Source organism: Cervus elaphus, chromosome 12 (genome assembly GCF_910594005.1).
Source record: "Cervus elaphus chromosome 12, mCerEla1.1, whole genome shotgun sequence".
Lineage (NCBI taxonomy): Eukaryota > Metazoa > Chordata > Mammalia > Artiodactyla > Cervidae > Cervus > Cervus elaphus.
In genome coordinates this window covers 98,392,511-98,404,789 of record NC_057826.1, presented here as the reverse complement: position 1 = coordinate 98,404,789, position 12,279 = coordinate 98,392,511, and the positions used below count along the sequence as shown (strand labels likewise).

The 12,279-nt window shown below is 46.4% G+C and overlaps 1 protein-coding gene across 6 annotated transcripts in view; it reads left to right on the top strand.

Moving 5' to 3' along the window:
- Positions 1–8,042, top strand: part of MCC (MCC regulator of WNT signaling pathway) — a 488,910-nt gene extending 480,868 nt beyond the window's left edge. For all 6 annotated transcript variants that reach the window (XM_043920198.1, XM_043920202.1, XM_043920204.1 and 3 more), the window contains 2 exons: positions 4,102–4,224; positions 5,880–8,042. In XM_043920198.1, the coding sequence (XP_043776133.1) occupies positions 4,102–4,224; positions 5,880–6,060 (304 nt within the window). In that variant the 3' untranslated portion in view covers positions 6,061–8,042. The remainder of the gene's footprint in view (positions 1–4,101; positions 4,225–5,879) is intronic.
- The last annotated feature ends 4,237 nt before the right edge of the window (positions 8,043–12,279 follow it).

Below are 12,279 nucleotides of genomic sequence, written 5' to 3'. Positions count from 1 at the left end.
GTGTATTATGGGTGAAAGTGAAGTCGTGTCTGACTCTTTGTGACCCCATGGACTGTAGCCTACCAGGCTTCGCCATTGGATTTTCCAGGCAAGAGCAGTGGAGTGGGTTGCCATTTCCTCCTCCAGGAGACTTCCCCGACTCAGGGCTTGAGCCCGGGTCTCCTGCACTGCAGGCAGATGCCTCACCGTCTGAGCACCAGGGGAGCATTATGGGTGCTCATGTTCGTGCTGTCCCTCAGTCGTGTCCAACTCTGCGACCCCGTGGACTGCAGCCTGCCAGGCTCCTCTGTCCATGGGATTCTCCAGGCAAGAATACTCGAGTGGGTTGCCATTCCCTTCTCCAGTATTATGGGTACTAACCCCTTATTAGATAAGACATGATTTATAACCATCTTCTCCCATTCAGTAGGTTCTTTTCATTTTGTTGGTCTCCTTTGATGTACAGAAGAATCTAATATAGCCCCATTTCTCTATTTTTTGCTATTGTTGCCTTTGCTTTTGGTGTCAGATTCAAAAAACCATCACCAGGATTGGTGTCAAGGTGCTTACGTTCTCTTCTAGGAGTCTGATGGCTTCCGGCCTCACCCATTAACCTAACACTTGAGTTACTTTGTTTTCTACAGTGTAAGACAGTGATCCAGGTTCATTCTCTTGCATGTAGGTATCCAGTTCTCCTGTGACCATTTATCTAAGAAACTGTCCTTTCCCTGTTGGGTATTTTTGGTTCCTTTGTCATAAATTGACCATATATGCATGGGTTTATTTCTGGGCTCTCTATTCTATTCCATTGATCACATGTCTATTTTTATGCCAATACCATGCTGTTTTGAACACATGGAGCACTTCTTAAAACTAATTCCTGGGTCTCAACCCAAATCTGACCAGAATCCAGGGCCACCCCTGGCACTGTCAGTACAGACACAGGCTTAGAGCAGTCCTGTCCACATCATGTGTGTGATCTGCGTTTTCTAGTAGCTGAGAACTGTTAAAAGCAGGGACATTAACATATTTAGCCCAATTGTATCCAGAATATCGATACTATCATTTTAACGTATATTCAGTATTTTTAGTTATCTTACATTCTTTTTTTATATTGAGCCTATTCTTGGCTGCACTGGGTCTTCATGTGGGCTCTCTCTAGTTGCTGAAAGCAGGGGCTACTCTAGTTGCCGTGTGCGGGCTTCTCTTACTGTGGAGCACGGGGTCGAGGGCATGTGCGCTCTAGGAGCAGAGCTTCGTAGCTGACCTCTAGTGGGCTCTAGAGCACACCCTCAGGAGTTGTGGCACGTGGGCCTATTTGCTCCGAGGCATATCAGGGATTGAACCTGTGTCCTCTGCACCTGCAGGTGGATCCTTTGCCACTTAGCCACCAGGAAAGCCCCAGCGGTACTGCACATTTACAGCACATCTCAGCTCAGACTGGCCATGTCTCAAGGACTCAAAGGGCTCCTGCCCCTCGGAGGCTGGTGTAAGGCGGCTCTGGCATTGTTACCGTGCAGGGTTTAGTGTTTCAATCCAGACAAGCAACCCTGGAGGCATGGCTCTTAGTGGAGGCGGCTGCCTCATTCAAACACAAGTAGAAAGTAATTAGTGTTTTAGGTTTGAGTTTCAGCCTGTCTTTGTGGCTTTAAATAAATCAGCATCACAGTTCTAGAGTTTGAACAGCAGTTCACTCCTGTCTGCCTTCCTGAGGCCTGAGGGGTTCAGGGAACAGCTCTCAGCTTCCAGATGTGGCTTCCTACCCCCTGCCTTGACCGTCTCCCCCACTCCCCAGGGTCGGGGAGGGTCTGTGAAGGCTTCTCTTGCTTCCCTGGGTCCTGTCCTCATTGGCGCTGGCCGCAGGCCCCAGGGCAGGAAGCCCTTTGCAGTGTGGGGGCTGGGAGATCCTCACTTTTCCAGAGCTGGGCAGGTGCGCCCGTGTGGCCCGTGGTGGGAGCGGTACTGCTCCGGGCAGTTCTATGTTAGCAATTTGAATTCACGGTTAGATGTTAAATTCTCTTCACAATTTTCTTCCCTTTTGCACTATCAATCAACTCTAGAATAAAAGAACCAAAACAGCAACAAAATGTAAAACGATAATTCTTCTTTCTTTATAGTCAGAAGGCAGAGGGGACAATCTTCCATGCTCTCCTAACTTCCCCTGGGCTGACAGAGGGCCCCGCAAGGCTGAGGCAGTGGTTTGGGCAGGGAGGCAGGAGCCGCCCTCCCCAGGTGCCAGTCTCATCCTGGTGGGAGACGGTGCCCCTCTAGGATCCCAGTGGGAACTGCAGCCAGATCTGAGGAATTCCTGGTGGCTGCCGGGACCCAGAAGCCTCAGCAAACAGGAGGCACTAACCGGGAGGCTCTGCAGGAGGCTCCTGCTCTCTTTAGGGTGGGAGGAAGTCACTGGGTGTGACGCTCACTTTTTCAAATATCTTTCTTCCACCATCCTCATGCAAGTGGGCCTGCATTTTTGTGTTGCAGCACCTTTCTTCGTTAATGAATTTGGGAAGCTGCAATTGCACTTACAGTAGCTGGGGGCAGACATGTCCAACATCAGATATTTGAAAAGCCAGGAGGGGTGAATCATGGCTGAATCCCAGAGCTCCTGACAGTCCACCCCCTCGAGGTGACCCCCACACACCCATCCTACACTTTACAAAGGCATCCAGAATTGGGAACATTTCAAACAACTTGAAATGAGCAGAAAATGAAAGCGTCCCATGCCCTCTTTGCAGGAGTTCAGCACTGTTGAGCATTTAGACTTTTCGTCGTCCATCACAGTGTAACAGATATTCACGTTTCTGCAAACTTGTGGCATCCAATAGAACTCGCCCTTTTCACTTGACAGTGTATCAGATAACCTTTCCATTCCAGGGCACGTCAGCCTGCATTTTTTATTAACTGCAGAGCATTTCAACAGAACTGAAAGCAGACTGTAGCTTAACCAGCTCTCTGGTTGTTTCCCATTCTTAGCTGTTCTAAGCAGTGCTGCAGTGAACCCAACTGTAACCTCATGTTTCTCTAAGATTCCTAGAAGTTGCTTAGTCAAGGAATATGTTCATTTTTTATTTTGCTAGATGCTGCCCGACTGCCTTCCAGACTCATTGTGCTCATCTACATTCCTCACACACCCGTGAGTTTTTCTTAGAGGAATGTCTCCCATAAATCCTGGTTACCTGACATGCTCCAAGGTACCACATACCTTCAGTGATTTCTTTTCACTGCTGCCGCTGTGCAACTGTCTCTCGGGCCTAGCGCTGGGGATACACTGCGCAACAAGCCGAAGAAGGTCCTTGCCAGCCTGGAGCCTATGTGCCAGTGGGGAGCTTGCTGAACCAGTCACGCAGGCTGCGCTGGCCTGTGCCAGGCGTGCGGCACACAGAGTGACACTGTGCCAGACGGGGGCCTCGGGAGGACGGTGGCCAGTCCCGTCCCCCTGCCCGTGTCCTCCTCTCATAGGCAGTAAGCGGACGGGACATCCCAAACCTCCCAAGTCAGTCAGCTCGGGTCACTGTAGTAGTAAAGACCCACCAGACTTGAAGCCAAGGAGTAGGGGGAGTCGAATGAAAGTGCAAATATAACCTCCATCCTTTTTAAATGTGGGAAATGTGATCAAGGACTTTCACAGAGAACCACCTTTTCTATTTTGCAAGGTAGACTCGTCTTGGTTTCACTGAGTGGGGACCTGGCCCAGGTAGCGCCCAGACCCGGTGTGTGCTCTCAAGCCCCCGGTGGTTCCGGAGATGCTGAGCAGCGTGGGAAAGGGCCTGAGCCCAGGCCCGGGTTCTGCGGGCAGGCTGCGCTCTGCTGGCCCGCTGGCCTGGGTCTGCCTGGAGGGACTTCTCCAGGAGCTTGGAAGAGGAGAAACAACTTCCTGTACTGTTCCTCCGCGACACACACATCTCTCAAGGTCTCTACCATTAAACAGAGCCGACCCAGCAGGCCTTCAGGATCACGGCAGCCAGGTGCTGGGCTCCTGGGCCCTCTCCCCTTTGCTCAGGACTCCGGCCTTTGAACTTGGCTGCCTAAGTCGTGCTCCACTCTGCCCCCGTCAGGGCAGCAGCCCAATCCATCGTCTCCGTTACTAAATGGCGTGTGCTTCATCTCTCCTTGATACAGAGAGAAGAAGTTAAAGGCCAGAGTTCAAGAGTTGGTGAGTGCCTTGGAAAGACTCACAAAGAGCAGTGAAATCCGACACCAGCAATCGGCAGAGTTTGTTAATGACCTAAAGCGAGCCAACAGGTACAACCTCACTGTCTATAATCCAAGTGGTTCTTGGATTTACGCACCATAATTGCCGGGAACTGACTGTGGACGATGGTATGTCCTCAGCTGCCTCCTTGGAGCACACTCCTCCCTAGGGCTTCATTTCCCCGTGTTCCACAGAAACCTGAGGAATGCTCTTTAAAGAGGGCAGATGTAGCCAACCATGGTCCCCTCTTAGCACTTCAAATAGCAGAGGTTCTGAGAAGTCATACAATTAAAAACAAAAGTCAGCCTAGTTTTAATCCAGCATTTTCCAAACAAAACTGGCTACACAACATTTTATTTGAGCAGCATTCAAGAATCAGGTGGGGTACTTTAGGAAGCAATGCTCTAAGATGGGACATGACACCTTCACACTTAAAAAAAAAAAAAGAGGACCTCAAAGTTTTGTTCTTTCAAATTATCAATAAAACTTTGTCTATTTATTACTTTCTCAAGTGAGATTTTTAAGGTTTTATTCATTTACCAAAAAAAAAAAAAAGAAAAAAACCCAACTCATGACATGTAACACAAATGACATTTATTTTAAAAATCACAGTTTTCCAAAAAGTAATTAGAAGAGGGGCACTGTTTTTACAATTTTGCAAATGTTTTTAATGTCTGCTTTAATAGAAGACAGCTGGATTCTCCCATCTGCTTCCACAGGCAGTGTGTTGTTTTGAAACATTCTAAGAAAACCCAGCTTCACACAGAAATAAAGGACCTCACATTTCCCTTCAGGGGGCTTTGAGAACCTGGCACTATATAGAAGGGAGGTGGGAGTGCTGTTTTGAACCAGAGAGGGTGTGGGGTGATAGCTCTGATAGCTCAGCTGGTCAAGACTCTGCCTGCAATGCAGGGGATCCAGGTTCAATTCCTGGGGTCGGGAAGATCCCCTGAAGAAGGGAACTGCTACCCGTTCCAGCGTTCTTGCCTGGAGAATCCCCAAGGACAGAGGAGGGTGGGTCCCTGGGGTGGCAGAGAGTCAGACACGCCTAAGCACAGCACAGGGTATGGAGACCCCCGCCCTCATCCCCCAGAGACCTGGGTTTGGCTGGCAGCATTAGTTCACGGCCTGTGAGCTCTGAGTCTATCAGCCACAGCATCAAGGACAGCTGCTGGGGCCTGTCTGTGCGCATGCTATGGAGGGGACTTAAGATTGCAGTGTTGCAACGGACTGTAAGCAGCCTTGGAACAGCAACAGACCTACTACTTGTATTTCCGTGACAGATTAACTGGGGTTAAGTCAATACTGAGTGACTGTGAGTGCTGCGACCCCTGTTTAGTTGCTAAGTCGTGTCAGACTTTTTCGACCTCATGGGCTGCAGCCCACCAGGCTCCTCTGTGGAAATCCCATAGGATTTCCAAGGCAAGAAAACGGGGGTGGGCAGCCATCTCCTTCTGCAGGGGATCTTCCCAACCCAGGGACTGACCTTGCGTCTCCTGCGTTGGCAGGCGGATTCTTTGCCATGGGGCCACCAGGAGAGCCCAAGTGTTGAAATACTAACCACCTGATTTCAAACCCTTATTCAGGAGGCCCAGTGGCCTCTGTTCTTTCCAAGTGGTACTTACCGGACCAGGTCACCCAGTGTGTGTGTCTCAGTGCTACTTAAGATAAGCCTTCATTCTCATTTCCCTCTGTGCCCACATAGCAACCTGGTGGCTGCCTATGAGAAAGCAAAGAAGAAGCATCAAAACAAACTGAAGAAGTTGGAGTCTCAGATGATGGCCATGGTGGAGAGACATGAGACCCAAGTGAGGATGCTCAAGCAAAGGATAGCTCTGCTGGAGGAGGAGAACTCCAGACCTCACACCAACGAAACGTCCCTGTAGTGGGCACTTGAGCTCCACGGTTCTGTCCGTGGAAGCTAGAGTCTAGCAGTCACTGAGGAGGGGGCCTCAGAGGACAGGACCTGTCGGTTGGAAGGAAGGCGCCCTGGACTCAGCCTCGGGGCAGGTGGCCCCGGTGAGGCGGTATAGACTGTCCCCCGAGGGTCCCGCCCTCCCCTCCGGGGCTGCGGGCGGCGTGGGGACTCCTGCCCCACGCACTGGCTCCACAGGGCTTCCTGCTGCTTTCAGCATGGGCTCTGTCCCTCACCCACATTTTCTGTATCCGCGGTATAATCCAGGCATCATCTGTTTGATTTCCCAGTTTTTGCAGCCTTACCTCGAGCATCTCACATTTCTCCTTTCTCCTTCTGGGGAAAACTGATGGGGGCTGGGGGTGCAGAGGGGAGACGGTGCTCAGCATCTAGAACTGCTGCTTCGTTTCCTGCAACCAGGCTTTGGTTTTCAAGTACCAGGTGTCAACTCTTAGGAGGCGGCTGTCACTCAGAGGTGTTCCAGGAGGTTGATCACAGGCGGACAACACACAGGTTTCCTTCCAGCCCCAGGTATGTTGAGGCTACAGGTAGAGCAGTTGGGTCTGAACAGCTCTGAATGGGAGAAGGAAGACCTCCTTGACCTCACAGTGGAGGTGGGCACGGGCAGGGAACACTCTTTAGACAGGAATCTCCCTGTCCCAGTGCCGCCTTACTAACAGCTGGGAGAGTCCTGTTGATCCGTGTCAGGGACCTGAACTGTCAGGAGAGGCACATTAGTGCTTTCCTGGACTCGGGCACCGCAGAATTGCTGTTCTCCGTGTATCAAAGCTCCCTGACTGAACGTGCTGATGGCTCCGGACCTGCCTCTCTCCCGAGGGAAATGTTCTGCAGCTGACCCACCCATCTGAGAGACTGCCACCGTGGCACCAGCTCAGGAGTGCGCCCCTGCTGTTCCCAAGGGCAGAGGGGAGGGAAAGCTGAGGCCTCTTAGCCCCCAGAAACATGGCAGTGGGTGGCAGATGGTGATTCCACGGGTGTCAGTTCTAGCAAAATGGTGACAGGACTGGGCAGGACCAAAGTACCTGAATTCTTTCAGGAAGGTCTTCCATTTGAAAATCAACTCTTCACCCCTTTTCTACTGTAATGTTCCCCGTTGCAGTTTTTCAGTTGTCACCACCCTAGGCTCACATAACATTTTAAAGGACCACTTGCCATTTTTTCTGAAGACCCACCCGAAGTCACTTAGAAGAAAGATGCCCAACGCTACAGTTCAAAGATCTGCTTACGACCAGATCACTGCATTCATGTCTTGGTGTCAGTGAGCTGTTCTCAGAGGCAGGACGCAGATTCCACAGCTTTCAGTCTGACAGGGAAGGACACCCCAGCCACCGTCTGCAAAGGCAGAGCACGTCCATCCCCCAAGGACGCTCTGTCCTGTCTCAGGCCAGCAGCGAGGCCGCCCCATCTTCAAACAGTCATCGTCAGCTGGTCTCAGGCCCAGCTCTAGGGTGCTCTGGTCACTGCAAAGGCCCCCACCGGCTTCTGTTTCTGTTATATAAGGTAAACTTCGTCCTTGTGACAATAAGTCAGTTTTTTACTCTTTGGATAGGAAGATGTAATGACCCAAAAGTGTGTTTTTAGAAAAAAAAGTGTAGCAGATGAAACTATTTTTCCCACTTGCCCAGGGGAAACGTATTCCCGAAGCAAAGCAGGCTGTGAAGGGCAGGGACCGGGCGTCATGTCACACAGGTGGAGGCTTTCATCCCCACCACCACTGCAAGGGAGAACAGAGCCTGCCTTCTAGACACATGGAGCTCATCCCAGACCTGGGTAGTCTCAGTTCCCACGTGACGAGCCCCTGGCATTACTGATCCTACTTAGCTCATTTTGAATTTATATTTCCACATAATACTGGTTGGGTGAACACTTTCCCTGGCAAAACTGTTACTTTTATAAATGTGTAGAATAAAAACTATTAAATAGTTGATTACCTTTCCTTGTATTCTTCACATACTCCCCAAGACTCTTGTTGAAGGTGAACTGACGGGCACTTGGTTATTATGCTAATTGCAAGGCTAACTAAAATCGCACTGATGAAATAAATGACTGCAGGTGCCTGGATCATTTTCTTTTTTTTTTACAACCTGAATTCTTCTTTCTAAATAGGAACAGGTTTATATTAACATCTCCATCAGAGGTAAACAATGATCCTCATTATCTAACTTGAACAAGGCTAAAAATGTTCAGACTTTCATTTTTAGTTGTTTGAATCCAGTTTCCTCAGTGGTTACCCCTTTTAGGCAGTCACCCTCGCTGTTCAGTTTGATCTCTGGCTCTTAAGAGAAATGGGCGTGAGAAGAAAAAACTCATTTCCCAGTTCCGCTGGAGTGTAACTTCCCACTACTACACTGAGGCAGAATCTCCAGTGAGAGAGCTCTGTCTGGAGCTGTACTGCCATCCACACGTGCGCCAACCAGATGGACCTGATGTTCTGTAAACCCCTCGTGTACCAGCTTCCTAGGCTGCCATGGGCTGGTAGGCAGTAAGACCCCCTTTTGAGATGATACCCAAAGTGACACGATTGTATCTTAAGCGATCAGACGGTTGGGATTTCTCATGCTCGCCCTGCCTCACAGATATATTTTATCATGGCCCATGCAGGTAATTAACTGTTGTGTATTCACTCCCATCTGCTGGCATGCCAGGTTTCTGAGGTTAATACCCATGCTGCCAGAAATTGGAATGTTAGAATAAAAAAAAAAAAACCCAAGTGCCACTTAAAACATGGTTGGCTAATTCTCTTGTGAGGTGATGTGTAACTTGGGAAGTTTTCCTGAGCCTCTGCAGCCAAGCTTTACAGGGACCCCGGAGAACTGGACGCTCTCCTATTCTGGGAGCCAGTGCGCGTTAAGAGGAGACTTTCTTTTTAGGATGAGGACAGCAAAGAGTCTACTGTTCTAAGAAAATCTTGAAATCACCGGTAAGTGGCCTAGTTCCCACCTGCATACAGATTACTATTTTAAGTGAAAAACATGCCTCATAGTTCCCATGGCATGAATTGTTTCCTATGGCCCATAGAAATTATCCTGCAGTTATTTTAAAATTCTATTAAATATCTTAAAGCTCTCATGAGTTGGGGGTGCCATGCTTGTGTTTTGAGTGAAGTAAAGACTATAGAAGTTACCCACTTGTGTTATTAATGACTTCTAATTTAAAGTCGTAAGCTTTTTCCATAAATTATTTGCAAATGTATAGCTGGAAATGTGTCTCATCCATGAAAGTATGAAGTAAAAAGATCATGTTTCCTAAGTTTACAGTCGCACCTATTTCTAAGTACAGCAAACAGCTTTTAATTAGACAGTTTTTAGAGGTCAAAAGGGGAAAGAATTCTGATGACTGCAATTTCTGAACTGAATTTAATTAGGATGCATCCCATAGGGCTGCCAAAGATTTTGTGGGAGGGAAAGAAGCATGAGAAACATTATTTTTTCTGCACCAAGGGGCCGCTTGGTAACACTATAAAAAATTCTGAAAAAAAATCACATTAACAATTATTTTTCTATTTCTCCAATGGGATGGCCTACTTGACAGCAAAGATACTATTATAACCTTTCACTGAGGCTTGCTGGGCACTACTCTGTAGAGGCATCACTTGTTACAAAACACAAATTATGTCTTCTTAAGTCTACCCAAATCCTATTCTAGTTAACTCAGATCTCATGTTCACACAGGCCAGACTGTAGTTAGCGATTATTGTCACCTTCTAAGTTCCTGTTTCTCTTACCTGAAGTTAAATTTCTGAAGTTTGTATTCACTAGTGAATGAATGCCTTAGGCTGCCATACGGTAATTTTCCACAACTGGCACCAAAATTATCAATTAATGTAATGCTGGCTGTAGCTACCACAGCATCAAGGAGCACTCAGTGGCTGTTAAAATATTAAGGAAGTGGAAAAGGATACAAGTTGAATAGCAGCTGTTCACACATTCTTGTTTTCCTAATTCTTATGTAGAGAAAGATACATTTGCATACAGACAGCTATTTTTGGTGAAGGGTTACACTGCATAAACTCTCACACTGCATCTGAGTGAGATTTTGCACATGACCAAGAAATCCTTCCATCCCAGTAACAGCAACTGCTACTGGATAATCACACCCTTGGCCCAGTAGCATTGATTTTTTTCCAGTCAAGGTTGGTACAAAAATCACTCATCCGCTAATCATCTGAAACATCAGCTCAGCAGTACAGAGCAAGCTAGAGACAAAACCCCTCATATTCATGACCTGCTGATTCATTCTGGCTCTACTGCTCACTTCCGCACCATTCGGCAAATCTAGTCCACGGAGAACATGTTCTCTCTGTGGTCCTCACTCACAGTGCCCATGGACGGCCAGGTGAACGGGAGCCCCAATATTATCCATCTGCTTCTGTTTGAACCCAATGCAAAGAGGATGAGACATGTTCACTTTTCTACTTCTAATCAGTTTTTAGACATTGTCAAGACTGACTGACTTTGCATGTGATTTTAGTTTCCTATTATTTGAAAATGTGCTTTTAAGCCGCTTGAATGTACTGTCAGTTATTGAAGCACATGTGACTAAGTCTGCATTTGTCAGTATTGTTCTACTGTATTAAAATCTCACTTTAAGGTTGACACTTAACACTGTACCATACCTTGTAATTTTTTAGATTCTTCACTTGTATGCTTTAAATGTTTCCAGATGCCTTTAGGTTTAGCTGCTGTAAAGTAGCTTTGTGTTATTTGATATAGAATTGTTTTTTAAATAAAAACTCCATTTATTTATACAGAGACATTTATAATATTTTACAAACATTCTTATATTCTGAATAAATATTTCTAATTCCATAATGTGCTTTTTACCTGTATTCATTGAAGGATATGACTCTCCTTCTGCAATACCAACATTTAATGTCAAACATCACAGGTTCGGTAGTTACATCACGAGCTCTTATCAAAGTGGGAAACTAGACAGACTATTGGTCAAGATGGCCACGAGCCAAAGAAATCATCACCATCTGTCACCGATCTCCATGGGCTACCTTTCCAAATTTGGATTGAATGGGGAGTTAGTTATCTATCGAAGGATCTAGATCTTTTTTCCTTTTTAAAATATGACTGAAAGAAGAAATGTAACTGTGAGCTGGAAGGTCATCCATGACTATAAAGAAGGATGGTGAGCAGCTCTGCATGGTGTCTGTCAGATGTCAGTTCTCATCATCAAAGCAAAGTACCTTTGACAATAAGAGTATGACACAACTTTCCTCTTTTATTTTTTTGGCTGCAGCATGCAGAACGTCCCTGACCAGGGATAGAATCTGCACCCCCTGCACAACAGGGAAGTCCTTTCTTAAAATTTTTTTTAAAAACTGCTATCATATATCTGAGGTCTTCAGCAAAGAAGAATGGTGTTTCTTTGACCCGAGATCCGAGGACTGGAAAGCATTACATTCAGAAAACCCGACTCTAATACAAATTTAAGAAATGCTGGATTTATGTATTTAACTCACAATACAACTTTGCTTTGAAAGTCAACAGCCAAACTGTAAATTGAGATGGAGAATACATACCAGTTACTTTCATTTTTTGCAGAGACATTCTACCTTTTAATATTTCTTCCTATCATATAAACATACCTTTATCTCACATTTGTCATTTTTTTATTGGTCCAAAGAGATGCAGCCAAAATATTAGCAACTTGCAACCTACAAGTATCAGTAGCAAAAGCCAGGTTAAGGTAGTAATTAAAACTGCCCAAGTAGGCAAAATTTATTGATATTGCACTACAAAGGCTCTAAATTTAACATGTTTTTACAGAAAGCCAATATTTGAACAATCAACTGTAAAAATGTTTTAAAATACAAAGAAAGGAAACCTTCCATCATTCAAACTGCATTTTTTAAGATAAAAGGTTTCTCACTTCTCAACTGGTGTTATTTACATCAAAAGCTTTCAAAAGAGCACAAGTGTAAAGACAGAGAACTTAGTTCATTTTCTCAGTGGAGGGTATAGCTGGCATTTCTAGTCGATTCTGAAAGTGCAGTCATCCTGCAAACATTTAAACTTCTGATTCATAAACATGAGTCACTGGAAATCCTTTACTTATGATAGATACACTCAAGGTGAATGAAAATCAGTCCTTATCCTTTCACTGAAACTGAGGGGGGAAAAGGAAAACTACTATTCAGTCAGAAAGTAAAACTACAAGG